The sequence below is a fragment of the Thermomyces dupontii genome (assembly GCF_041956625.1).
Source record: "Thermomyces dupontii strain NRRL 2155 unplaced genomic scaffold VTN31scaffold_1, whole genome shotgun sequence".
NCBI lineage: Eukaryota > Fungi > Ascomycota > Eurotiomycetes > Eurotiales > Trichocomaceae > Thermomyces > Thermomyces dupontii.
In genome coordinates this window covers 4,421,586-4,449,195 of record NW_027192307.1, presented here as the reverse complement: position 1 = coordinate 4,449,195, position 27,610 = coordinate 4,421,586, and the positions used below count along the sequence as shown (strand labels likewise).

Sequence of the window (27,610 nt, the reverse complement as noted above, 5' to 3'; positions counted from 1 at the left end):
GAGAGGGAGCCTGGAGAGAATGGAGAAAGAGTTAAAACCTCGTGCTAAAGAGAGCTAAGAGTGGCCACCTGGGGAGGACGCGGAGAATGGTGAATACATACTGAACAGCAGCAGATCTGAAAATCACTATGTGTGTACAAATAACTTTCCTACAGTACCTAGCCATCGGAGATACTGTTCGGCTAGGCTTTAACCCTACCTACGGAGTACCTGTACAGGATGTACCTATCTGATACGAGAGATCCAGGACCTGCTCAGGGGCAAAACGAGCCTGCGGTTGGCTGTTGCTGTTCAATTCGTGGAGCCGACCGGGTGGTCAGCTAAGCCGCTTCCGGCAGGCTGAGCCACCGCCGGCACGTGACAATGCTGACTCATCGCGAAGGACCTGAAGTCCTGAAGGGGCCGGATTCGTTCGATGCGGTGGGCGAACCAGAGCTCGGCACTGTACGAGTAGGCTACTACTCTGCTCGTTCAGGAAATCCTCTCCCCGAGATCGAAAAATCCGTGTCCAGTCAGTCTTTGTTCTGCAGTTGAGTTCTCAACCAACAGCGGCTGGGGCGCTGGAATAATAATATAATCATAATCATCAGCCATTATTCAGTCCGCTAATCAAATTGGGGGCTGTACGGTCTGTCATGATTCATGATTAGAGATCGGAACGTCGGTTGTCCTGAGGATTGATTGTTCACAGACCTGGACAAATGATGACGAAGCTCAGTGAGCATTCTGTAATGGACCATGCTTCTCCGCAGAGGTTCCCCGCCAGAGTGGCGATCGTCAATGACCGTGTTGGCGTGTTCCCTTGGTCAAAGAAAGGCGATGATTCGATCGCAGGAGGAGGATTCGGAGAAGAGGAAAGCCTGAAGCCCGGAATGTCCCCGTGACTGAATGACAGCGGAAATCAATTGTGGGGTATCAAATCGAAATCTATAAAAAAAAAACACACTCTATACGGAGTATATACATCTCAAAAGAAGAAAATCATCAGGTGAGCAGAATATCGTACCCGTCCTTCTCAATGCGCACCGCATCCGCCGGATTGGCATACTTGCGCCGCACCAGCTCGAAGATCACGAGGCCCGCGCTGGTACTCGGCACTTGTCGGATGGTGTGAACCAGGAACCCCCGCGACAGCCACTTGACCCATCCGCCTGCTCGCGCGGCCCGCTTGTGACACCGCTTCAGCGTCTCCTGGTACGCGTGATAGTACAGACGCATCATCGGACCCCGCGGGTGCTGCCGCGCTTGATGGTCCAGGTATTCCAGCCGTCCGTAGTGCACGCTCTGGATCATGCCCAGCGGGTGCTGCACGGTCTGCTGAAGGATCGATGCGGTAAGACCTGCCAGCATCAGAAAACACGGCTCCAGAGCGTAGTGCGGCCGGATCGCCGGCCGCGACTCCGGATCCTCTCCCGTGGACAACTTGGACTTCTGATCGGGCCGCAGCGACCCATAGTACCACCGGACAAACGAGTAGTAGGCCTGCGCCTTGACGTATTCGAAGCAGGAGAAGAAGAGTGCATTCCCGAGGGCATCCCGGAGAAACGTCAGGGTCCAGCCCGCGAAGATCCCCCGGGTGCCGATTTCACGGAGTTTGGACCGTCCGTAGTCCCACATACTGCGGTACTGCCCTTCCAATAGATCGCGGGTGCGCAGCCGCACTTGCAGGGCGTCCAACGGTGCAGCCACCACGGACTGGATCGTTCCCGCGGCAAATCCGGCCACAAAAGTGTTGGTAGGCGGCGGAGGCGGATACGTTCGTTTGTTGGCTCGCGCTGTCGGTTCGTGCAGAAACGCGAGCGCCTGGAGATACGACGTATAAAGAATAGCACCAACCCTAGAAAGTAACCGGTCAGTTCCCGCGGGGATTCATGCAAACGACGATGAGATAGGGAGACACTAACGCCGTGTTGGCCAAGAGAGGAGGGAGAACTTGATTTGGTAGAAATTGCCAGCCGTACGTGCGCACAGCGTGGGCGAGAATGCCCGGAGTAGTGGTATGGAACGACCATTTACCTTCGGCGATGCGAGGATTGATCGCCCGAGCAAACGCCTTGATTCTGTGAGCATGAGGGACTCATTCTACGAGAAAAATGACGATTACCAAGTAACTACATAAAAGATCAGCACACCGATCAAGATATTCTAAGGGCTAATCGACCTACTCTACTCGAGTCCGAAAGAAAGCTTTGACAGGCGCTCGAAAGTAGAAGGCGATCATCTGGGCACTGAGAGCCCGCATCCCTGCCGCGGACGCTCCCGTGGCGGCGTTACTGCGACGGTTCGCCGTGGAGCCATCATGATCCAGCTCATGGTCTTGCTCGAGATATCCAAGGGACTCCGAAGGTATCATTTCTGAACGAGCGGCGGATAACGGACAAAACGGCAACGCAGGCTGAAAAACACAGTGAGTTCATTGTATGTACAGCATCGCAAACTGAGGCGCTTCCGGTTCCAATGGTATAGGCAAGAATCAGACCAAATTTACATCAAGTCGAGGGAAGAAGAAGAGAAGATAGAGCAGCACGGTTCGTTCGCCTGTGTCAACAAAAAACTGGCCGACGTCCAGGAGTGTTTGGTTTGTTTGACATGTTTGTCTCATTTGGTTGGCGCGCGCTTCTTCGAACTAACCGAATGAGGAATAAATGGACACGCGCGCCGCGCTTCTTCGACCTTTGCCTCTCAAGCTCTCAGTCTTTTCAGCTTGATTTTCTACACAATCACCCAGAGCATCCTCGAGAGACGATCCACGGAGCGGCCTGGAGAAGACTCATGTGCTGAATTGACCTTTTTCTGATCTCACTCGGAATCGTCACTTTCTACGCCGTCGGCTGCCTGCCATCCAATATGGCGGAAGAAATCGTCATCGACAAGACGACCTTTTTCGATCGTCTTTCGAGCTTCTACACACAATGGAAGGCCGACAAAAAGTCGGGAGCTGGCCTCTTTGGGGGCGTGGGCTCCATCGTCATCCTAATGGGGAAGACTGAGGAAGCAAATGCCTTCCAAAAGTCAAATGCCATGCACGTAGGTTCTACCCTACAAAAATGGCCGAGCGCAGGCTGATCATGATGGCAGTTTTGGCTTCTTGGTTACGAATTTCCCGCGACCCTCATGGTGTTCACGACGGAGGCGATGTATGTCGTGACCACGGCAAAGAAAGGTACGTTTTAGAGCTAACATAGCTGCCTTGCGGCTATTCTGACCCGCGATTTGTCCGAGTACAGCCAGACATTTGGAGCCTCTAAAGAACGGTCGGATTCCCGTGGAGATCCTGATCACGTCAAAAGATCCCGAAGAAAAGGCAAAGGCATTCAACAAGTGTTTGGATGTCATAAAAAACGCTGGGGTAAGCCCATTCGGACGTTGACGTGATATTCGCGCGCGCTGACCCGATACAGAAAAAAGTCGGCACTCTTCCCAAGGACACCGCGCAGGGTCCGTTTGCTGAGGACTGGAAACGGGCCTTTGGCGACGTTTCGAAGGAGGTGGAAGAAGTCGACGTTTCCCTAGCGCTCTCCTCTGCGGCCTTTTCCGTAAAATCCTCTGAGGAGTTGGTGAGTCGTCTCGTCTTCACATGACTCGTGATGGGTTATTGACTTGCTAGGTCGCCATCCGCAATGCCGCAAGAGCTTGCAGCGGGCTCATGTCGGAGTACTTTGTCGATGAAATGTCGGGATTGCTCGACGAGGGCAAAAGCATCACCCACAAGGCGCTTTGTACCAAGATTGACGCCAAGATCGACGATGCCAAGTTCTTTACGAAGCTGCCGCGGCTCCCGCAGGACTTTGACGCGCAGCAGATTGACTGGGCATACGGACCGATCGTCCAGAGTGGAGGCAAGTATGACTTGAGGCTGACCGCTGTACCCGACGAGGAGGAATTGCGTCCGGGCATCATCATCGCCGGGTTTGGCATCCGGTACAAGACCTACAGCGCCATCATCTCCCGGACGTACCTGGTGGATCCGACCAAGTCCCAAGAGTCCAACTATGCCTTGCTTCTGAACATTTACGATGCTGTCATCAAGGAGATCCGGGACGGGGTCGTCGCCAAGGACCTGTACAACAAGGCCATCGGCATGGTTCGCGCCAAGAAGCCCGAGCTCGAGAAGCATTTCTTGAAGAACATTGGCGCCGGCATCGGCATCGAGCTGCGAGATGGGAACATGGTATTGAATGGCAAGAACACGAGGACACTGAAGAGCGGCATGACCCTGTACATCTCGATCGGCTTGGCCGATGTGCAGGAGCCGGGACAGAGTGACAGGAAGGACAGCACGTATTCGATGATCATCACGGACACAGTCCGCGTTGGTGATTCGGGGGCCCACGTGTTCACGAAGGACGCGGGGATTGACATGGACTCTGTGTCCTTCTACTTTGGCGACGAAGAGGAGCCAGAGAAGCCGGCCAAGGAGAAGCCGACGGGGCTATCGAGTGCGATCGCGACCAAGAACATCACCAAGACCAAGCTTCGATCCGAGCGCCCGACCCAGATCAACGATGCGGCCGAAGCGCGGCGCCGGGAGCACCAAAAGGAGCTGCTGGCCAAGAAGAACAAGGAGGGTCTCGAGCGATTCAAGGGCGCGACTGGGGATGGCACTGGTGTGACGCAGAAGACGTTTAAACGGTTCGAGTCGTACAAGCGAGATAGCCAGCTGCCGCCGCGAGTCAAGGATCTGATGATCTATGTTGACCACAAGGCGTCGACCGTGATCGTGCCGATCATGGGCAGGCCGGTTCCGTTCCATATCAACACGATCAAGAACGCCAGCAAGAGCGACGAGGGAGATTATGCTTATTTGCGGATCAACTTCCTCTCGCCGGGACAGGGTGTTGGCCGGAAGGACGACCAGCCGTTTGAGGATCCGTCGGCGAACTTTGTCCGGAATATCACACTTCGGTCGAAGGACCGTGATCGGTTTGCGCAAATTGCGCAGGACATTACCGAGTTGCGCAAGACGGCTCTCCGGAGAGAGCAGGAGCGGAAGGAGATGGAGGATGTTGTTGAGCAGGACAAGTTGATTGAGATTCGGAGTACGTATTATCTTTTTTTTTGTGTTGCTACTATTACAGGACTTGTGCTAACGAATGTAGATCGTCGGCCTCACAAGTTGCCTGATGTCTTTTTGCGGCCTCCTCTGGACGGCAAGCGGGTGCCGGGCGAGGTTGAGATTCATCAGAATGGCCTCCGTTACCAGTCTCCTTTCCGGAGTGAGCGTGTTGACATTTTGTTCAATAACGTCAAGCATCTCTTCTTCCAGCCATGCGCCAACGAGCTGATTGTGCTCATCCACGTGCACTTGAAGACGCCGATCATGGTGGGGAAGAGGAAGACGCGGGATGTGCAGTTCTACCGCGAAGCGACGGAGATGCAGTTTGACGAGACCGGCAACCGACGGCGCCGGCACCGGTACGGGGATGAGGAGGAATTTGAAGCGGAACAGGAGGAGCGGCGGCGGCGAGCGGCGTTGGACCGGGAGTTCAAGGCGTTTGCGGAGAAGATCTCGGACGCTGGGCGGGATGAGAACGTGGACGTGGACGTTCCGTTCCGGGAGATTGGGTTCAACGGCGTGCCGAACCGATCCAACGTGTTGATTCAGCCGACGACGGATGCGATTGTGCAGTTGACGGAGCCGCCGTTTTTGGTGATTACGCTGAACGAGATTGAGATTGCTCATTTGGAGCGAGTGCAGGTCTGCTTCCTTTGAATATTCTTTGTGTGTGTTCTCATGAAAGCTGACGGGGCATTAGTTTGGCCTCAAAAACTTTGATCTGGTGTTTGTGTTCAAGGATTTCAATCGGCCTCCGGTGCACATCAACAGCATCCCCGTGGAGTCGTTGGAGCCGGTCAAGGACTGGCTGGACTCGGTGGACATTCCGTTCACGGAGGGTCCGCTGAACCTCAACTGGAGCACGATCATGAAGACGGTGACAAGCGACCCGTACGGGTTCTTTGCGGAAGGGGGGTGGTCATTCTTGACGAACGAGTCCGATTCCGAGGACGGGTCCGAATCGGAGGAAGAGTCGGCGTTTGAGCCGTCCGAGTCGGAGCTGGCGATTACGGACGAGGACTCGGAGGAGGACAGCGAGTTTGACGACGACGCCAGCGCCGAGGACAGCGAGGAGTTTAGCGCGGAGGAGGAGAGCGGCGAGGACTGGGATGAGCTGGAGCGGCAGGCGCGGAAGAAGGACCGCGATGATGAGCGGGGGAAGAAGCGGAAGCGTTAAATTCTTCGACTCGTTTTGTATGTTACGATTCGGGGTTATTGTTTTTTTTTTTTTCTTCATTGAATGGTTATGCGTGTTCTCTACCTATACATGCAAGAATCCATCTATTTACCCTCTCTCATCGTCACCCACATCTCCCTCATCCTCTCCGCCTGATTCACCGTAAACCCACGATAACACTGATCAGACGAATAATCCATAAAATTATGAATGGGATCCAACCCGGGCAAGTCGGGGCACGAATCCCTCTGTGCAGGACAACCTTCTGTCGCCGAGCCCTGCGCGGGGGTATCCGCGATATAATCCCCGGGATGATCGGGCGCGCAGCTCTCCCCTTGAAACGTATGCAGTAAACCATGCCAATGCCCGACTTCATGGATGGTTGTCCCGCCGAAACTATACCCGTCAATGGGGCCGCCCGGCATCGTTGCCGCGTGGATGTTACATCCATCAAGGATGTAAGCGTCGATGGGGGAAGAAGTGGTGATTGCCGGGTCGGGGAGGGTGCAAAAGCCCAACACGTTGACCTCGGATGGTTCCGTGTTGGTGGTGGTAGTAATACGGAAGGTTTGAGTATTTGATTCAGCAGCAGCAGGAGCAGCAGCAGCAGGGTTCATTTGTAGATCGGTCTGGAAGTAAATGTTTAAGGTGCGGTAGGAACCCCGACGAAGGGAACGTTTCATGGTGGCTTCGTCATCGTTTCGCGCCCAGGTGTCGTTGATGGTGCGGGTGATGCCGGAGAGTTTGTAGGTGATGGTTGTGTTGGCGTAGGCGTCGGAAAGGGCGGCCAACTTGATGGATAAAGATCTTTTTATCAGCCACGATGACTTTGTTTTGCAAAAGGGCAAGGTAAATACCTGAGCGGCAAGCATTTCATCCGTCACAACACCCGCCTGGGCATTGGAACTGACAACATGAAACCATGTCTCGATTTCAATCGGAGCGGCATCCTGTAAGCTACTACTACTATTACTATTGCTGCTGCTGCTGCTACTACTACTACTGTCTCCCCCAATGGTTGAACCCACGCGGGCGGCGGCGGCGGCGGCGGCACTTCCGGGGATCGTAGAAGGGGTGGAAGAAGAGAGACGGGCGAGTTCCTCGCGGAGACGCTCGCTGGGGTCGGCCGTGCCGCAGATGCCGCGGAAGGTGTTGACGTTGAACTTGACGATGGGTGGTATTGATACGTCTCGTTGGAGTCGAGCAGGAGGAGGAGGGAGGCCCGAGGTGAGTGCCGTCAGAAACGGAACAAGACGCACCGTCCAATGCATCATCTTATTTATCGATTCACCGGGGGGGGGGAGGGAAGTAGTAAGTAGCATCCGTGATGTAGGGTAGGGTCGACAGGAAAGTAGTCTGAAGGCGACGGCAACGTCCTGACCAACATGGACAGTTTCAATGATCCATCCATGGTCAAATCGAGTCCACAAGAATGCATGCGTTCGCCTTCGGATTCCTTCCTCCTGGCGCGGAATTCATCAATTAGTCTTGAGAAGTGAGGGTCAACCCTGATGTCATCGGAATGCTTGCCACAAGGTTAGGAATGTTTTTCCATGCAATAACCCGCCTCAACGGAATGCCACACTGGAAACCGCAACGCGATCGTCGAAATTCAGTAACTATACAGTATTTACATCGGTCCAAGCAGTGTATGCAGGGACGGCGCAATACCTCAATAAGCAGAGATGGATCAAAACACCAACGCCAAATGACTCCTAGGTATCCGAATGCCAACACTAAAACAGCAAGCTGAACGACAAACGAATCAATGCGTACTCAACACCGTCAATGCGAGACTAGAATCGGTCCCGTCCGGTGGCAACAGCCGTGCTGGGCTGCTCGTTGTTCCAGGTGAGGTAGGTGTGGTCGCCGAGTTTCCTACTACTGTAAGCTTCGAAACGTGATAGAATCGGAGGAGCCGTACCTCGGCTTGATCAAGTAGGCCGCCGTAAACCCAAGGCCCAACAGCAGACAGAGACCACCCACGACAATGTAGCCAATTCCCATGAACGGATTCCTACCTCCCATCACCGTGCGCGTCGAAATGAGAATCGACTTGGTGCCGCCGTACTCGGTAGCAGGGAAATCTATTGAATTAGAACAGGCAACCTTGAGAATAGGGGGGGGGGGGGGGGGGAAACACCGTACAATCTGTAATATTCAACTGATACGTCCCCGCGCGCATCGGCGCAGTGTCATTTCGTCGCGCCAGCTTGCTGAACGTCGGAAGGCCCGCAGTCCGCATCCAGACCATGAGCTCTTCATACTCGTGCAGGTTCGGCATGTTCTCCTTTGTATACCCATTCGGGTATCGCTTGCGCCAGTTGGGTGGCGGCATGACCTGGTCCGGCTCGTACTCGGTCTTCTTGAACAGCTCCTTGTCGCTCGACCAGGCGATGCCCTTGTTGGTCATGTTGTAGACGCCGTGGTTGACCAGCGACGGACTGCCGATCGAATCGTTGAACACGGAGTTGGCGATCAGACCGCACGGGTAGTACGCTTTGCCGGTTTCTTCGTCGATCCGCAGGGGATCGCAGTTGCTGCTGCGGATCGTGTCATTACTGAGCGCCTTACCTTTGAGCTGGTCAATGTCCAACGAGCGGACATAGCGTCGATGGTTCTGATAAAAGTTCGTCAGGCGGTAGTACATGAACACGGGCGGACTGAGGTCCTCAGGGATCTCAAAAAAGAGGGAGCAGATGGTTGAGTTGGCAATGCCGTCGACCGTGACGTTTGTATGTCGTTGCCATGTCGGCAGAGCGGTTTGTTTGGACGACTTGAACGCGGTTTGCACTCGATCCGAGATTGCCTCCGGCTCAGCCGGCGCGATGGGCGCTTTCTCCGCACACTCCGAGTAATCAATGACAATTTCTTGCACCTATCGCCGATCAGCCTGCGCAATATCCGTCCGGAGATACCCGGCTATATACCTGGTAGCTCGCCCAGAGCAAGACACCACCAATGGGAGCAAGGATGATGCCGACGAGGAAGAACAGGGGAAGCACCGACTTGGGGGTGAGGATCGGCCTGGAAGAATCAGCGAATCGGTCGACTCTCGAAGGAACGGTGTCAGCACTCACTGCCAGGCCTTTAGTCGCTGCTGCCGAAATGCCGTATCTATAGAATCACCCCATTAGCATCTTCGCCATGACTTGTCCGCAGGCTGTCGTACTGGCCGGCCTTCTCGATTTCTTCCGGTCGTCGCCAGGATGCTCATCCTGGAATCCGGTCCTGCTGACGTCCGTTTGGGACATGGTAATCGATGCGGGTTCACCAAGGCAGGACCCGTATCGGAGGGGAACATGGGAGAAGCGGGAGACTGTCGTAGATATTAGATGACGATGCGCATGGCGAGTTGACTCGGTGGCAGCGCTGAAACTGCGCTTCTGGTCTGCGTGACGTCCCTTGCGTAATAAATTACGGTGCAAATACCAACTTACAATACGGTCTTGGTTTCAAATCTTCGCTGAGTGCTGACTGCTGACGCTGTGCTCTCGCCTCTCCGTCTAGATGTTATTATTCTTGTTATTATTCTATTAATAGGCTTCTGATCATCTAGATTTGAGGCTGATGAGGATGACGTATGAACGGCTTGACCTGAGCAGATCTACAGCAAGACAGGACTAGAGTTTAAAGAATCGTAACTGAGGGCGTTCAGCCAAAATACACATCAGCGACAGTTACATGAGGCTCAAGAGTATGGACTACGCATTAGTTATAGAGGCATCATGTCCATTCTGATCAATACAGATCAGCAAGTATGCATCATAATGATAACTCGTGCATGTAGCTTCGGTCACAGTCTGAGGGTATCAATCATGTAAAACAGAAGCAAGCCCACAACACAAACCCGAATCATGCGAACCAAGCCCCAAGAAATCACACCGTCAAACCCGATAGAAACCATATGCAACTCCAATGGCAAATGCAGGAACAATGAACCCAGGAAAGCATCATCAGGCGCATCACAGACCACCATGAGCGAGGAATCGGTGGACAGACCAGCTTGCCACACCTGACCCGCGTCGATCCAGCGTCGAGAATCCGGCGGTTTACTTCAGATACTTTTCAAAGTACTTCGGGTCGAACCAGCCAACCCGGTCGAATGCCGTCCACAGCTTGCTGGCCTTGTTGACATCGATCTTGCAGGCCTGCTGGGCGTCGGTCTTGCGGAATTCTTTACCAATGGCCAGTGCCTTGACGCGCGCCTCAAAGATGCGGCGCTTGCTGCACAGGTAGGTGGCGCAGGAGAGGCGCAGCGTGGCGGCCAGGTGCAGTTCCGCCGGGTCCAGCATGTGCCGGTCGGGGTCGTTGCTGAGATCCAGCATCTGGCCCTTCCAGTCCGCCTTGAGGGCCTTGGCGTTGCCGGCCAGCGTCTCGAGAGGCGGCGAGTAGTCCTTGAGCGACCGATAATCCGTGTCGTCCCGGGTGCTGCCGACGGCGCGCGCCGGCTTGGGCGGGGGCGACGGACGCGAGTCAAAGTTGTCATCGACCCGCTGGGTCGGCGTCGACTTGGGCGTCCGCTTCGGACGCGGGGTCCGCGGCCCGCGCGTGGATGACGACGATGTCGATGGCGGCTGCGCGACGGGCGGCTTCTTGGTCGGGGCGGGGGCCAGCTTCTTGAGTTTGTTGGCCTGGTCCTCGACCGGCCGGTGGCGATTCATCATGGCCCACTGCCGCTCCAGCGTCTCCCGTTCCTGCTTGGCCCAGGCGACGGGATCGCGGTTGAATTGGGTTGCCACGACGGGCACGCAGGACAGTGCCAGATAATACTCGTCTCGGGTCGGCTTGTTGGCCTTGTTCTTGAAGCGGGCCATGTGCGAGTTGATGTGCTGATCGACGAGGGAGTCGGCCTCGGGCGGCAAGGGGGGCCCAAAGAGCGGCTCATCGTTGGCCACGCCGGATGCGGGCTCATTGCGTGGGAACAGGACGGGATCCTGCGCGGAATCGACGATGGAATCGCGGTCGGAGGCGGTCGACCGTCGCTTCTTGTTGCCGGTGTACGGGGTGACGGGTGGCGAGGGCAGATCCAGCTCGGACTGGGTACGCTTTCGATTGTCGGTGATGGGGGGCAGTTTACCGTCCTGCTCGGGGGACAGGTGGTGATGCGCCATGGTCAATGGGGAGTCGGATGCGCTGAAGGAGTCGTAGGGCTTTGCCTCCGGCGGAGACATCAGGCTGGAGACCGACGGGAGGGTACTCATTGTCGGCGGGGGAAGGGAGTTGGAGAGGGAAGTCATGGGCCGATAGATGGATGAGCGTCTTTGAATCTCTTGTTGGGCAATGAGGGTTTGTTGATCGAGAAGAATGAAAGAAGAGAAGGCGACAATTGCGTCGAGTAGGCGATATTGATGAACAAAGACTGATGATGCGAAGGCGAAGTGGAAGACAATGGAAGCACGTGAAGATGATTTGTCAGGTGTGGTGGCGATGGAGATAAGGCAGAGACATGCCCGAAGGGGCGTTTAGTTTTGGGGGGGGGGGGTAAAGGAGAGGGGAATGGAACAGGCAGAAACGGTCGGAAGGCGAGAGAAACCGAATGAATAGTGGGAATTGTGATTTTGAGTCAGTTCATTGTAGAGATTTGGATTGTGGAAAGCGAGTCATGAATGTTCAGAATGATGAATCCATCCATATGCTGTCATTTGTTGTATGTATATACTAACAGTACAGTAATAGTACTGGACTGTACTTTATTTAGGCTTCCAGCAGGACTCTTGGGGATGCGGGGAGTGAGGCGGGAGTGGGGTATATGTAGGTTATCTGGTAGGTATTAGACAACAAGAATAAGGAATCGACAGCTGGCAGAATCAATTCGAGATATGATCAAAATATTCTTCTTCTTCTGCTGCTTCTTCTTATTCTACTCGAGCAGATGACCTGGTCATTCAGACGAAGCAGAGCAATTCATGGTTGCCTGAGGCCGATTGGGTGGCCACCACCCAATGACGTCGACTGCTGGGGCGGAGAGTCATGCTTGCTTTGACCCTGATTGATCCTGCATTACGACTAATCGGATCTTGCACGGGCCACGATTCATTCAATCTTGATAGAATAGAATTATAGTAGTATAGAATAGATAGAATAGAATTATAATATAATAGAATACTCTGTATACTCGGTAGAAAGATGGAGTGATTCCTCTACAGAGTGTATGTATGGATTAGGTAAGTATGTTCAGCCCGAGGATCATTGATCACCTGCTCGATCCACCCGCGTGACTCACCCCCAATCATCTTCCATTGGCCAATCATCACCCCCAATCCGCAACAGGGCCCATGGTCCGTGCTCCAGTGGGGCTGTGCCGTGGCCAGTGGCCACTGGCCAGTGCATCTGCTCTTAGTCATCCAGTCACCTGACCGCCTGAACCTGAACCCGCACAGACAGCCATCGACGTCAGAGGCAGGTGCCATCAGGGACCGGTCCTGCCAAAAGTCCACCCCAGGGCCTTGATCGCATGAGATCTCCATCCTTCCTGCAGGGGAACTGTCCCTGGCTGCAGACCAACCATGCAATGCCATCCCGCCATCTAGCATTCAATACAATACGCAGAGTAGATGATCCCAAAACAGAGACGGAGCAGAAAGAAGCTTGTGTGAGACACGATCCGGTCCCCAAACGACGTTGCAATGATCTGACCTAGAATGCAGGCAATCGAGTACTTCGTAGATCCCTGCACTCTTCTGTCCGCTTCGATGAAGCGGATTACGGCATCAAATCATGGTGTTCCAGACCGGCAGAACTCAATGCGTACTGGCACGCCGAATCATCGCCTGTGCTCTCCATGATCCCTGCCAGAGCATTGACTCGCTTCTGGCTTATCATTGCCTCGATCTGCCAGGCTGCCAGAGCTCAATCAAGCTCCTCCCGGGCTCAGGAATGGCCCCTCAGGTGACAACCGCCATGGAAGTCCCGTTGTAGATCTCGATTCCAGGTTCTCATATGCTCTCACGGACCGAGATAAATAATGGCCAGTCTCCCTTGTTCAATAGATCTTCAGAGATACACTCACCAAAAGTATATCTACGTCCATGGGCATAGCCTCATACTGCATCGAAACCTCTTCGAAGCGGAGCAGCCGCGCAGACTGCACGGATGGTTGCTCGTTTTCAGAAACCAGACCCCGTACATCCCAGGGCAGTCGGGTACGTAGAGATAGGTACCTTAGGTATCTGTACTCCACCAATTGCCATCACTCGTTCTCAATTATCCACTATGATGCCACCAGAACCTCTCTTACGGCTTCTATCTCTTAATTGCCTCCCAGAATTGCGCCTGGTATGCGTTCTTGCTCAACCCCCGCGCATTCTGAGCATACGCCACCTCAAGCCCTCGCACTGGCATACCGGGAAGAGTGATCGTCCCGCACTCCTCATCCGTCTCCTGGAACTCAAATCCGATCCGTTCGCTCAGCCGCACGATTTCATCCAAAGACAGCTGGACAAAGGGCCCGGACCCATACAACAAAGGACCGAGATTGATCCACCGCCCGCCGGGTCGAAGCAACCGATGCATCGTCTCGAGATACGAGACCAGGTTCCGCGCCGTATCGATGAAGAACAGAGTAACCACAACGTCGTATGCTCCCGCCTGTTCGGTGAACGCCGTGGTAAAGTCGCCTTCGACCAGAAGAACGGAAGTCGGATCAGCCACCATGTCCGGGAATGCCACGGACCGCTGGAGGTCCGACGTGGTCGCTTGATGAGACCACCAGTCGATGTACGGATGGAAAGAGACGCTGAATGGCGTTGAGAGACTCGACAAATATCGGTATGCTAGGTTCATGAACGCAGACCACTCGTTCATGGTCACCTCGTAGCCTGTCTCATCCCGCAGTCAGCCTGCCGAAATCATTCGACTCGGATGATTCTTGAAATGGCTGACCTCCGAGTTGATTGACCTCGTGCGCCAGTCTGCCCAGACCAGCACCCGGGAGTAGCACTCTCAATGGTCGCTCATTCCGTGGGGTGCGAGAGAGCGAGCTCAGGATGCATCGAAACGCCTGCTGCCGCTCCTCATGCCCTTCATCCGCCCAGTCGCGGACAAAGTGCTTCATTCCCTGCGCCACGCTGGTTCGATCGGCGCCGCGATTTTGACTTTCGCTTGCATGAATAAACTCATCCAGCTCGGATCGACTAACATTGTAGAAGCGGAGGCCGTGGTCGACAATCGCTTCGGCAACCTGCGCGTTCACCTCCAGTAAATGTTCGGCCTTGTTCAGTTTCCTCGTGTATTGGATTGTAGAATCCACCAACTATGCTGGCCACGTCAGTCGCCATCCTCGTCAACAGTCTGCCGGCCAAGTACCGATCGCTGCCGCTTGGGCACGTGCTGATAGAGGTCTCGCCATCGTTTGACCTCGGCCAGGCTTCTGCCCTTGTATTTGGCATAACTGTACAGCGCGTTCAGAAGCCGATATCGAGGATGTGACGTGTCCCATTTGCCATTCGACCGGTCGAGGCGCTGCATCAGACGGGCATACTCCTCCTCGTGCCGCGGAGGGAGCTGGAGCTGCAGCACTTCGACGGGCGAAGTTGTGTACTCGGTTGTTGCATGTATGAGTTGCTTACCGGTGAGCTTTCGGATTCGTCACATGCGACAGTGATCTGCTTGCTCACCTCACGCCGAGGTAGGAATTTGATTCCCAACTGTGCGGTTGCGAGAAATGCAACGAGTAGGAGTGCCCGGTACAACATATTGAGGGTCACCGTAGGATGCGTCCTGGCCGCTGCCACTGTCTGGAAGCTCCTGAATTGTGTGCGTGATTCTGCAGCTCAGAAGCTTTTCTTGGACTTGGCCCAGGTCGACCCCCAAGGTCCTCACGCTAAGGGTTATGATGCATTTAAATCTTCCGATTCGGCATTTGTGGCAGCTGTCATGTGTTCGCTTCTCTCGATATTTCCAGGGGGTTATCGTCGATTCAGTGGAGCGTGTGTGTACCGACCACCTGGCTAGTGGTGGTCGATGAAAGTTTCCTCATCAGGAAATCCTCATCCGGCTCCATCCTAGGGCTCGCTCGTAAAGCACTTCCTCTGTCCAGGCATTTTGACATCTAGGCTGTTTCACATCAGGACAGACCTGTTGTTGCGGAAGAGTCAACTGTGTTGATTTGGTGGCATCTGTGATCAGCTTTCGGCGGTGGGAAACTGCGCCAGTGTCTGCAATGCCCTGGCGCCTGTCTCAAAGACGGGTTATTGCGGCCCAGGAATTGCTTCAAACATGCACTTTTTTAAGTTAAGGAACTGCTATGGTAATGGCACCGCCAATGGGGATGCCTTGAATGTCGCCCAAGAGTGCACTCCCACTCCTTTATATACCTGCTCAGGATCTTGGCCACAGCAACTCTACGATTTTTCCACTCCTTTGACATCCCTGCACACAACAAGGAATCTGATGCAATTGAGCATACCTCGTTCTCGACCACCACAACTCGAGCAACGATTCGTTCCATCATCATCATCATCTGACGTGTCTAAAGGCTGACTACCAGACTGATAGCCTGCACAACATCTCTGGCCTATTGGCCCGACCACTTTGCTCGGGTCGTCCAACAATTTCTACGCCAAGGATCCTCGATCAACAGTGATCCGTACCTCAATCATCACGGTCCCATCCTTTCCTGTGAACAACATAGACTCCAGGCTTGCTCATGTCAACGTGCTCTGAGGATGCTGTCCCACATGGGCACCCCGATTTCCAGTGTTTCTGACAGTACGCCTGTTCCGAATCTCCACCCTCCAATGGTGTATGATGTTTCACCAAGTTTGCGATCATTGCTTCCCACACCAATTCTGCGCGCCACCGTCAAATCGTCTGTGCGGTGAACTGGATGACCCCAGGGAAAAGGATCCATGCAATCAGCAAGAATCTGATCATCGTCTCTATCTCCACCTTCGCAAGACTTTTGTTGCGACTTCCACAATAGTCCTCATTAAATGCCCAAACGGTGTAGTACTGGGCACATCCCAAGTAGGGGAGGGAGTCACGTCTGATCCAACCAGAGTGCCCCTCATGACATCCGACAGACAAGCTGAGACCTTTGTTCTCCAACACAGCGATTAGCTCTGGCTCGCGAGAATTTCTGCCGGAGACTTAGATGAAACAGGCCCAAGCGTCAATGACTCGTCACGGTAGTGAAATGTGGTTTGTTTGAGCAATATCGCACCAGCAGTTATTTTTTACACCTGGCCAAACGCATGACATGGAGATTCACCACAAGCAACCCAAAGATCGAGCACCTTTTGGACTACTATGTGCAAGGCAGTGGGTACTCTTAGAAAATCACTCGGGCGAAGCTCGAGAGATCATTGGAAGCCTTCAGCCGATGTCAACCTACCTTGTTTCATTTCAAGCCAGTACTGAGCACAAACAACACAAGGGCGAGGTGAACCAACAGCCCGGAGGTTTTTTCAAGGTACTCGTTTAGCGAGAGACGCTCAGTCTCGCCTGTTGGGCTGCCATGACGCTGGGAAGCAACCAGATGACAGAAACTGATGTTCGCATCAACCCGTCGGAGACGACCATTGTATGGCCTGGCTCGCAATGGATGCTACTGTTCCCTGAAGAGGACAGGCCGCGAGATCTGACTGCTCGCCTCGCCCACCATGGCCCCTCCGTCCTCGAAGCAACTTCGAGCCCACCACATTGCGCAACCCACAACTTTGTTCCACACGTCGACAGGCAGCTGATCACGGGTTTACCGTCCCGCTTGTGAAATATTGCTAGCAATCCCTCGATCATATCGGCCAAGGGGAATTGCTGCCGCTCAGCTGGACAAGGATTACGCCCATGATTGAAGAGTACCGCGGAAGGTATGAATAGAACTCAACTATCCGGAGTGAGTCCGGAACAACTCTGCTGTCGCGCCGGGCGCCACCCGGGGTCCCAGAATGTAGCCTGCAAGAACACGCATCTGGCAGGACCTTATCCTCCAAGTCGGGTCCCTATCGAGCCTCGTTCGGATGCGTTCCTTCGGGAATGGCAGGCGTCGTCCCTAGACTGCGTCTGAGCGCAACGGCATGGTTGAGTCAAAATATTTGAGCGTATCGTCAAGAACGGATAGTTGATTGCTCAAGACCCATCTCGACCCCAGTGCCGAGGTGGTTATGTCGATGCTTCCCCCAGTACTCCTCCCGGTTAGCTCCGCCAGAAAGAATCGAGCAAAGCTCGCTCCGGATTCCTTTCTCAATCTCGAAGTTAGCATGGCGAAAATCATTCCCACAATCCCAACTCGTCTGGGTCGCATAATCCGTGCCGTTAGGACTTTCCCTGGCTACTTCACCAAGCAATCGGTCATAGCTCGATAGATTGAATTCTGTGCTCTTTCCTTATTACGCATGGGCTGGCCGGCTCAACGTTTTCTAACCTTCCCAAACGTTCCTGCAGTCTTTATGAGTTGACTACCCTCGCCATGGTTCGCAAACGAGCACCTCAGAAAGTGCTTCGTCAAGTAGGTTGACTGTGGCACTTGCACTAATTGTCTCGAGACGTACGGAGCTCAGATAGTAGTAGTAGTATCGCCTCGAGAAGCAGGTATCTCACATTGCATGTTGTATAATGGATATCTTTCTTGAGAAACCTCGAGCACTGAACACACACCCTTCACCACCTGCCGTAGGCCAAGCGAAAATGTCAGAGCCCACGCCCGTCCAGCGATTCCTGCATTGGATGCGGAGAATACCTCGTTTGCATGAAAGATGCAGGACCTGTACGCGATTATGTCATATATATATCCGGGATAACAAAACATCCATGGCAGGCCGCCCCTCAGATTGCTGCCTCGCAATATGATGAGCAGGACAGGCCTCGATCATACCACGCATGCAATATCATAAGGGTTCGCCTCCAGGACGTCAGCAACAGGGGGCACAATGTTACAGTTGCCTACTTTCTACCAGACGAGGAAGAAAAAGGTTTCAGCCATCTCGAACCTATACGCGGCATCAATCGTTGATCATCCCACCGAACTGGCTTGTGTCAGCTTCGTTCCAAGTTCATCATCACGCTAAGCACGAAAGAAATAGAAAAAAACAAAACAAACGGGACCGATGCAGATGATTCACAATATCCCAGGAATGCTGGGATTGCAACGTTCATGATCAAAGCCAACCCTTTACATACATTAGTACATGACCATTATATACACGGCACGAGCATGCCACCTGCACACTTCCGGGGCTGTTCATGACTGTTGCAATGTGAAAGAGAAAACCAACGGATGACAATCGGGGCTCTGACAAGGTCATTATGTAGATCAGAAATGATGGGGACGCGTGGATCCCATTCGATCTCTATCCTCGGCTCGGGGATTGGTTGTACTGGATTCTTTGCCCGGCTACTAGGGCAAAGGATTACCAATCCCAATCCATGGCCTGAAACGGATCATTCCATTGCGCCGAATCGGAGGAAGCTTGTACAATGCATCATGGTGTAAGATTACTTTCAGTTGTTCCCTGCAGGATCTTTGTGTTTTCCTTATCCTATCAAAGTTGATCGGCCACTTAGTGATGGTTAACTTGGTTTAATCTGAACTTACCTGTAGAGTCTTGCGAGTTTGTCGCAAAAGGTCAGGTAGGCCGTTGATTTAGAAAAAGCCTGGCCCGGAGAGCAGCGGCGGCCAGAGGGTCAAGATTAGGGTTGTAACGTTATTGCACGATGCACAGGTCAATTAACCTATGCCCATTTGGATTCTAGGCTATAATAACACGATTCAAACTTCCAGTACCAGTGAGGAAACTTCCTTCCAAAGCGCATCGGGGTTGAGATCACATGAACACAGCTTTCGTGGGCAAAGGTTGCTCTGGGCCCGGCGGGAGTCGTGTCTCGGACCCTGACTGTGACCCTTGAAAGCTCTCGATTCTTTCCATGCATCCAGTTCCGTCCACTGAAGGAATCTGTAGGTGTCCTTGGTCTTCGCTCTCCGGTCAATAAGAATAGCAGCCATGGAGCGTGATTAATCCAGCCCGTTCGTGTCTCGAGGCACAGGCGCCGGGATAGCTGTTCCCAGTCCTTCATGCCAAACACCGCCGCAGCACTCAGTGTCGGACGCATTGGTTTTCTGCCTGCTACCGCGCCTTCAATCTCCATTCTTGGTTCAGCTCTGACATCTGTCTTCTGCGTGACCGGGCTGATTGCAGCATCTACAAATGACTGAGTCGAAAGGCGTCTCTTCCGGATTAATGGTTCCAGTCGCCCTTGTTTGATTGCTTGCGTCGCTTATGGCCTCGATTCTGGCCTTTTCTTGGAACAGTCTCCTTCTTTTTTTTTTTTTTTTTTTTTTTTTTTTTTTTTTTTTTTTCGTTCTCAGACCGGCGGTTATTGAAGGGTCGATTGTCGGTCTGGTTCCGGCCCTGGAAAGGGCTACGACCACGATCGTTGCTCCCTAGCTTTTGTGCCTTCAAATAAGTAGTACTCGATCCTTTGCAGATGGGAGACGAATGCGTCGTACGACTGGAAATCACGATGGGGGAACATCATGCTTTCCTGTCGGATCTCTGGAAGCAACCTTTGCCAACAGGTGGGCAATCCTCTGTTGCTCGGTGTACTCAAAGCCGAGTCTGGCTTCCCAGCTTCGCAAGTATGTCGAAAAGCTGAGAACTGATTGGCCTTTTTGTTGCCGGGCGTCATTGTACCTCAAAACAGCTTCTAACTGCAGTAATCCGGGGCTCTTGATGTAACTTTTAAGCCACTGGACAAAGTCATTGATCGTGTAATGTTCTGCGGCGGGATGATCCTCCTTATGCTGGTACCACCGTTTCAAATAGTCGAGGACAGCCTTCCAACCTCCATGATGACCTTGCGTTTTTCTGCGTGAGGGCCGGAGAACCAGTTAAGGTAGGTGTCGTAGTATTTGCGGAGACGAAGTTCGAAGGTGCGGAGGGCTTTGATGCCTCCACCCGAGTATTCTTCGAAAGGTAGGCAGTGGAGGGACCTCTTCCTCGGCGTTGTTCAGGGAGTATTCTGTGTCGGCGCGAGGTCTCTTCAAGGTATCCGAGGCTAGTATCGGAGCTCGCGGTAGTCGACAGCGTTTGACTTGGCCAATTCCTTGTAGCTCGAAGGCAATTCATGTCGGCCTGCAGTTCCTTGAGCAAGTTGGATGCGCCGAGTTTTCTCCTCTTGCACAAAGGCTTTCAGCTTGTCCAACTGCTCTTTGGACACGTTGGCAATTTGCTCGGGTGTCAAGTCCCAGGGACTAATTCCATTGATTTGGAGTTGGGCGTGATTGCTCGTCGATGGCTCGCCATGCTCGGCGATGCAGGCCGGGGCTTCAACAGTAGGTTCCCGGGTGGCCCGACTACATACCACGCATTGGGAGAAGGTTGGTCGGATCGTGACTCGGGATCGAGCTGGGCGAGTCGCCTGCTTCCGAGGTAGACATATTCGCTGGAAGATTGGAACGAGTCTGTCAAGTGGACTGCCAAGGTCGTCTTGGAGGCATCCTATCATTGGGTAATAACTAGTCGCAAAAGATTCAAGATGTCAAAGGGCGTTCGCTATAGGATCCGATGAATCTACTCTGAATGCCTTGATTGGTAGGCCTACTAGAGTTTAGGTGGTAGACTGCGAGTCGTTGACAGAATGGCTGCAACCTTTCTGTCCGATGAAACAATCTGGGGCTGAATCCTGGTCTTGCCCTGAAACGAAGTGGGTTTCGGGTTTGCCTATCTTCTCCTCACATGACTTGTTGACCCTAAGGCTCTGGGCGTAATGGTCTTCACTATTGCCTGAGGCTTAAACAATTCGAAAGCGAGCGGTCATACGAAACTCGTTCTGGTATTCTGTAAGCGATGAGGAATGAGGCACAGTAACTACGAAGGGGGCGGGGGGAATTGATCAGCGGAGCCGAAGAAAAAAAATTTCGAGACATCCTGTGGAAGGGAGAGGGAGGATTACAATCATAGGATTATCAGAGGAAGGTGGGAGAAAAGTCTGAAGGGAGGGAGAAGCTCCATGACGATGTTGAGTTTGTCGATCATCAGGAGCACGGAGTACTAATCTCCATAAAGTCCGTCAAGGAATCATGACTGCTTGAAGCACTGATTTTTCAAGAGAAGCTCCCAGATCTAGGGACCGCGATCGGGAGTAGAAGTAGAACCCCTGGGAATACAGGAGCTCTAGGGCGAAGAATAACCCGTGCTAGGTATAACCTAGGGGAAGAGGTAGTCTGAGAGCTGGAAAGGTAAGCGGAGGAACGGACCTGATTGCAAACAAAAGTGTACTCGTAAGGAGAGTAGTACCTTCAGGAGGTTTTAGGATGGATTACGTCGATCATTGTTGGGATCATGTGCTGCCTCGCCGACGTGACATCTATTGTAGGTAGTTAAGTAGTAGACAGGTACATAAGCAGTCCGGCCTCCAAACCAGAGCTCTCCATCAGATCATACGGCACCCATGACAAACCCATGACGGGCGTTAGCCAGAAATGACACTGCGATACCGCGTGATGCAGAGTTTTCACCATATCCCTGCACGTTTACAAACAACCGTCAGGACACTCCTTCGTGGATCTCGAAATCCACTGTGCCCTTCCGGGCAACAATTGCTGGCGGAACACGTCACTGGGCACATGGTGGGCTTTTACCACCATGATGGCCGTCGCTCGCCTATGTTCTTTGAGCGGCTCTGCGGCTTCAGAAGCGCCACAACAACCTCCGGTCCCCGCAACCCCAAGATAGATTGAGCGTCTCCTCCGTCTTCGCTTCGTTTGCTAACCGTCTCGCAGGAACCAGAAGAAAAGTGATGACGGGCGACGCTCGCCCATCATGGTGATAGAAACCCACCATGTGACCCGCGACGAAAACGCCACGGCTAACTCGTGGTAGTGGCGTGTTCCGCCAGCAATTGTTGCCCGAAGGGCACAATGGATTTCGAAATCCACAAAGGAGTTTCCTGACGGTTGTTTGTAAGCGTGCAGGGATATGGTGAATACCCTGCAGTCAGGTGCATAACGCGGTATCGCAGTGATTTTTTCCGACTAACGCCAGTCATGTTTGTCATGGGTGCGGCATGATCAACGTAATCGGTATCCTGGGGGCCACCGGGTTGGGGACGGAGTAAGTCGGCTGCAACAACCTCAGACGGAGCCCCCTCTGCCTGGTAAGTGACGAGTAATTGTGCGGCAGCGTGTACAATGGCGCCGCTCAGGAAGGAGGTACCCTCTCCATTGCGGTAAATGAGCGCGAAGGTTACGTCCGTCTCCGGAGGCGCATCCGGGCACTCGAAGTCGCAAATTACCGTGACAGGCGCGACCAATTGTTGGTTCAGGGCGGCGGGGTTTGGCATCGGCGAGTTGAGTAGCAATGGACCATGGAGATTACAGAACGATTGGTTCGGCATTTTGGATGTTGGTGGGAGACGCGGAAGAGCAACAATAGGGACAGAAGAAGGAAATCACGGGTCACGGCGAGGAAGGGAGGCAGGATTGAGGACATGAAAGAACCCCAGGTCTGGAACGTCCACGCCCGCTATGTGTCCAGCTTGCCTACCTCTTGTGGCTTAGAGCGCACATCTAGCATCCTTGATCAGCTGGTTGGCTAGGCGAAACTGATCGACTATGTTCCGCCGGAGCCGCCACCGTGTCCGATGCGGGAGGTTTGATGGTCTCAAATGTGAGACGGCCAGGCGCGGTCTCTTCGGTTGGCTCCGCGTCTGCTCAAAGACTCGGAGCGGTTTTTTGAAGCGCCTGCGCGACTGGAAGATTCGATCGTGGGATGTTTTGCGTTTAGATAAAAGCGGACTCTGGGAACGGTTGCAGCGGACGGAGGATCAGTTTTGACACGCTGCGAAGCATGCATGCTGTGCACGAAGATCGCGCCCACGACGCGCTCTGAACAATTGACATACTATGCAGAAAGTAAACCGATACCTCGCCTGGTGAAAGTCATTGTGCTTGACGTAACGATATTCAGTGCACCGAAGGCGATTGGTGGGGGGGTTCACTGTGTGCGGAGGGCGACACCAGAAACTGCGGCGCTCGCAGAAAGTAGCGCAGCGCGTGCAAGCAACCTACTTGCACGTGACCCTGCCGCTGGAGTTGCCGTCAACTTTTCAGCGCATGCTCGGTTGGCCGTAGGCCGTTGGTCGGGGGAGCGCAACCCATTTATATAGACAGGTCAGTGCGTTCTGAAAGTCCTTACTGGCGGGGAAGTGTCCAGCCAACCAAGTGCCAAACGCACAGTAGGCAAATAGAGCCCATGCAACGCTGCAGTGTACAACAGAAGCCATTCGCGTACCACAATGCGCGGCTGCCGCGGATCGCCAATCTCAGTTGAAGACAGTGGCGAAGAAGCCGTTCATTCGACGGAAGGTCTCGCCGAGAAGGGATCTTGCATGCTAGCGACTGGCGGGTCGCGGGCCGGACCTGGGCACAATTATTGGCGACCCGTGGGACAGCGGAGGAGAACCAGAAGACTGGGGACTATGGGGGAGCAAACGATGCAAACCATTTCCAGACCAGAATGTTGGCATCATAGCCGTGCAGTGTGCACGACATCTTCCATCCGTCTTCCGATCCGCTCCCGCAGCTGCTCAAAGATTATTTAACGTCGTCAATGATATCCACAAAATTTCCGGGTTACGGTTTTCGTCCAAGTTCGAAAGCAAATTCGAGCATTGTATACTCCGTACAGGCATCAGGAAATCATGTATGTAAAATGAGCCCGAAATCCCTTTTAGTGTACGATGATGCATCCTTTTAAAATGAGAGCCTTGATCACAGATTTTACACGGCGTGGTATACAAGACCTTCACTAAAGACCAATAGTCCATTCTTAATGTGTCCAGGGCGTCTGTAACGCATCCAGAGATTGTCCTTCCATTTTAATATTCGATCCAGTGGCAATTAATTGAACCCAGGATCCACGTTTCCAGCGTCCGACCGATCTTGATCAATCACACGAAGATGAAGCTTCTGTCCGACGATGAGTTCGTATCCATTCACGAACTCGAACTGGGAACACCAAAAAGCGCGGTAAGTCAGTTTAAACAGTTTACTTCATGTCCATGCTCCTTTAGGACCGATGTCAGGGTTTTCGCACGGATCAGAAAGGAAATATACAGTGATGTGTAAAAGGTTCGAATAATCCCCGCCAAAAATATATTTCTGCCCCGCAACACCCTGACTTCAACCCTCGGGTCTAGTACCTGTTCACAAGCAAATTAAACATAATTCTAACACGGTATAATACAGATATGAGATAATTAGTTACATATGTAAAATAGGAGCGAAAATACCCTTTTCTACAAAGTATACCATCCTTTTGCCCCGATCACCGCTTTTACATGGCGGAGCATACCTTCCACCAAAGACCTCAACAGTTCACTCTTGATCTGGGCACACCCACGACTTCTGTAACGCATCCCAGAGAAGGTCCTCCTTCCGTTCATCAGATCCGTGCCAAGTTCAACCTCAGGGTCCACGATTTGGACCCCTTCATTGTCCTGCATGAAAAAAACCAGGCCGGGTTCCCAAATGCAGGGCAGAGTTTCATGGAGCACGTAGAGATATGAGCGCGAAGTGAACCCATTTTTCTTCGCTTCGGAAGTCACGCTCTAATCGGACAATTCACCATTCGTTCTCGCCCCAAAACGCTGACCAGATCATCACTCGAACGTTTTTCCTTCGTTGTATGGCTGAAAGTATTCCTTTTTCCACTTTTCACCATGGAGATCGAGTCGGAAAACCCACTGGTTCCGCTTTCCAGATCCGAGTTCGACTGTTCGAACACTCATCCAACCAGATGACCTTCGCCCAGTCTTCAGCCGTCCAGTCTTTATCTTTCATCGCCCACTTGTATCGCTTCCTCGCTACTTCTGGTGTCAACCGGGAGGGCTTCTGGGCTCTCCATTTCCCGTCCGCGGACGGACTCGTGAATAATGTTGTATAGCGTTTTTCAAGAAATTGAAAGTTAGAGCTGAAGAACGATTTCGCATGTTGCGATAGATTTTTATAAAACGGACAATTGACCGACGATCTCATGCTGTGAGAGCTTTGGGCCGTGCCGTCCTGATCGCGATTTGGTGGAACGATCGCGACGTGAAGATGATTGGTACAGGGTGGCGCGTAGCACTCGCATCTTTCATCCCAGCAATATCTGCCTCTCTGTAGGGGAAAGCTCCTTCTTACGTTCAGCACGAACCGTGGTGTTGTGGTTGATTTTGTAAGAGTGGTGGTTTTGATGCGTCTGACAAACTCGTGTCTACTCGCGATCATTCAAAATTTTTACTAAGAACTGTAATATTATTATTATTACGCGTACTATAAGCGGCCTCTTGGCCTAGATGTCCATCTAATGGTTGTACAGGGGGAAAAACCGTTCAGGGTGTGCCGGGTGAGCCCAGACACCCTGCGGGATGAAAAAACCCCAGTCTAAGAACCGTATATGGACAGCTCAGCGCGTTTTCAAGGTCATTGGCGGAAGAGTCAAGCGCCAAACATACAGCATGCAAGTAGAGTAGAGCCCATGAACGCTACAGCGTACAACAGAATACATTCGCGTACCAAAATGCAGCTCGCGGCGGACTGCCAGTTGAGGTCCATTGGAGACAGTGGCGATGAAGCCGTTTATTCGACGGATGGTCCTCCTCGGGAAGGGATCTGCTTTTGTTGCATGCTAGCGATTCGCCGGCGGGTCGCCGACCCGTGGGACAGCGAAGGGGAACTAGTGGGCCGCGAACGACGGGGGAAAGCGATGCAAACCATTTCCAGACCAGGAAATTTTTGTGCAACTGCAGCAGAATAGTATATAGTTGATTCGATTGTACTACATGCATATATATATGGTCTTGGTTGGCTTTTGTGTTCTACGTTCACAAAAAGAGCAGGACAACATTAAGAGATCTACAAGGTCACTACTTCATCAGAAACGGCGAGATATGCTCTCAGTATTGTACGTACATACAGGAGACGTAAAACCTTCTACTGGATACCAAGATGAAGACCTCTGCAAAGTCACGTCTTGGAAGGTCTGCGGACGTTGCATTCCTTCCTTTAATCCTCGTGAGGTGCGAAGCGCACATCGTCCGGAAGAATCGGCTCGAGTACACGAAGACCGTCGGACGAGTGCAGCCTCGCAAGTTGCACATACAACGAGCAGACTCCGCGTTCGCGTCGGTCTATGAAAGTACTGAACCGATAGGAGCATGTTCCTGGAGTACGAGTTTCTAGGCCCCCCCGCGCAGCGCGCGCCAAACCCTAGTAACTTACTTATTTACGTCCTGAAATTATCATACTCGGGGCTCGCCAAGGCCTTTATTAATTAAATATTGAAGGCCTGCAATGTGGAATCCTCAAAAACTACTCGGCAAAAAAACACACTGAGCCTCTCTGCGATGGACCTGGATTTCGTACTTCACCGTGTGTGGTCCTGTGCGATTACTCGCAGTTGTCTTGATAAGGAGGGCACTGAGAAAGGTGCAGTAGAAGCAGAAATAGACATACGTTCGATCCAAAAATGAACTTTTCCTATCTCCCAGGGGTTTTCCCCTTTTCAAGTACAGTACGGATCCGGTACTCGTGAAAATTCTTCTCTGTGGGCCCTCCCTCCTCTTTCGCCGGTCATCTGCTCCGATACCAGCCCGCCTGGTACTACCGTATCCTTGGCACTTGCCCGTACGGGCGCCCTACTTTCTACCACGTCCTGCTAACGTACCGAAAGCACGTGTTATGCAGCCTTACAAAGGGTGTGCGTCTCCACCGGCAATCTATAGCGATTTCGTTGTTGGTCTGGCGTACGCAGTGTTGCTGGCCCAAGGTACAGTATTCCCGGCTGGACAAATGATATTCATACCGACGACGAAGAAGCTTGTCGGTATTCCTAGAGCCTTTGGAGCGATGTAGAGCTTTCAATTGGCGTTTGAACGAGGCGTTTTGACGTGTTGTGCGAGAATCGAAGTATTGAAGTGTGAGGCAAATATATAGCGTGGTGAACGATCCTTGCAGAGCCGACATGCCTCCTGAGAAGTTCTCCCACTCATTGTCGAGAGGATGCCCGCCGCGCACCAGGCTTCTTGTTCCGTATTCGATGCCACTGAAGGTCCGGAGGTCCTTGAACCTGGTTAGACCGCGGACGACCGCCAGCAGGCAACGAATATACGCAGGCTATCTCGGCAAGAGAGGGTGCATGCCCTCGATCCGACGGACCAGACATTTCCGATTGTGCGAGACTTGCTTCCTGGAGGGGGGAAGCGAGGTCGGTAGGAATGAGATAGAAGGCCAGAGGGTTACGTGCCGTGCAACCACAATATCAATAGATTCTTGAATGGGTTCTCCCGACTGTATTTGAAGAACGCGAGAAACGATCGTTGAGCTTCAATCTTTTCCAGCGCTCTGTCACTTATCTCGCGCCATTTGACGGTGAGGCGACTGGGCAGATGCACCA

The 27,610-nt window shown here is 52.9% G+C and overlaps 8 protein-coding genes across 8 annotated transcripts; 2 read left to right on the top strand and 6 right to left on the bottom strand.

Annotated features, from left to right (window-relative positions):
- Nucleotides 1-984: 984 nt before the first annotated feature.
- On the bottom strand, nt 985-2,242 carry VTN31DRAFT_1676 (uncharacterized protein; the record flags this gene model as incomplete). The annotated part of the gene is made up of 4 exons (XM_069401759.1): nt 985-1,837; nt 1,905-2,053; nt 2,105-2,111; nt 2,166-2,242. The coding sequence occupies 4 exons, from the start codon at nt 2,240-2,242 to the stop codon at nt 985-987; spliced, it is 1,086 nt and encodes a 361-aa protein (XP_069264532.1).
- Nucleotides 2,243-2,847: 605 nt separating this feature from the next.
- On the top strand, nt 2,848-6,233 carry VTN31DRAFT_1675 (uncharacterized protein; the record flags this gene model as incomplete). The annotated part of the gene is made up of 7 exons (XM_069401758.1): nt 2,848-3,027; nt 3,079-3,163; nt 3,228-3,349; nt 3,402-3,557; nt 3,608-5,039; nt 5,100-5,698; nt 5,757-6,233. The coding sequence occupies 7 exons, from the start codon at nt 2,848-2,850 to the stop codon at nt 6,231-6,233; spliced, it is 3,051 nt and encodes a 1,016-aa protein (XP_069264531.1).
- Nucleotides 6,234-6,337: 104 nt separating this feature from the next.
- On the bottom strand, nt 6,338-7,555 carry VTN31DRAFT_1674 (uncharacterized protein; the record flags this gene model as incomplete). Its single annotated transcript, XM_069401757.1, has 2 exons — nt 6,338-7,024; nt 7,091-7,555. 2 exons carry the CDS (start codon nt 7,553-7,555, stop codon nt 6,338-6,340), a joined length of 1,152 nt encoding a protein of 383 aa, XP_069264530.1.
- A 474-nt stretch (nt 7,556-8,029) lies between these two features.
- On the bottom strand, nt 8,030-9,487 carry VTN31DRAFT_1673 (uncharacterized protein; the record flags this gene model as incomplete). The annotated part of the gene is made up of 6 exons (XM_069401756.1): nt 8,030-8,111; nt 8,158-8,320; nt 8,382-9,111; nt 9,164-9,260; nt 9,314-9,350; nt 9,406-9,487. The coding sequence occupies 6 exons, from the start codon at nt 9,485-9,487 to the stop codon at nt 8,030-8,032; spliced, it is 1,191 nt and encodes a 396-aa protein (XP_069264529.1).
- Nucleotides 9,488-10,285: 798 nt separating this feature from the next.
- Nucleotides 10,286-11,437, bottom strand: VTN31DRAFT_1672 (uncharacterized protein; the record flags this gene model as incomplete). The annotated part of the gene is made up of 1 exon (XM_069401755.1): nt 10,286-11,437. One exon carries the CDS (start codon nt 11,435-11,437, stop codon nt 10,286-10,288), a length of 1,152 nt encoding a protein of 383 aa, XP_069264528.1.
- A 1,253-nt stretch (nt 11,438-12,690) lies between these two features.
- On the top strand, nt 12,691-13,021 carry VTN31DRAFT_1671 (uncharacterized protein; the record flags this gene model as incomplete). Its single annotated transcript, XM_069401754.1, has 2 exons — nt 12,691-12,828; nt 12,884-13,021. The coding sequence occupies 2 exons, from the start codon at nt 12,691-12,693 to the stop codon at nt 13,019-13,021; spliced, it is 276 nt and encodes a 91-aa protein (XP_069264527.1).
- Nucleotides 13,022-13,478: 457 nt separating this feature from the next.
- On the bottom strand, nt 13,479-14,929 carry VTN31DRAFT_1670 (uncharacterized protein; the record flags this gene model as incomplete). Its single annotated transcript, XM_069401753.1, has 4 exons — nt 13,479-14,053; nt 14,118-14,487; nt 14,541-14,798; nt 14,852-14,929. The coding sequence occupies 4 exons, from the start codon at nt 14,927-14,929 to the stop codon at nt 13,479-13,481; spliced, it is 1,281 nt and encodes a 426-aa protein (XP_069264526.1).
- A 7,111-nt stretch (nt 14,930-22,040) lies between these two features.
- Nucleotides 22,041-22,568, bottom strand: VTN31DRAFT_1669 (uncharacterized protein; the record flags this gene model as incomplete). Its single annotated transcript, XM_069401751.1, has 1 exon — nt 22,041-22,568. The coding sequence occupies one exon, from the start codon at nt 22,566-22,568 to the stop codon at nt 22,041-22,043; it is 528 nt and encodes a 175-aa protein (XP_069264525.1).
- Between the last annotated feature and the right edge of the window lie 5,042 nt (nt 22,569-27,610).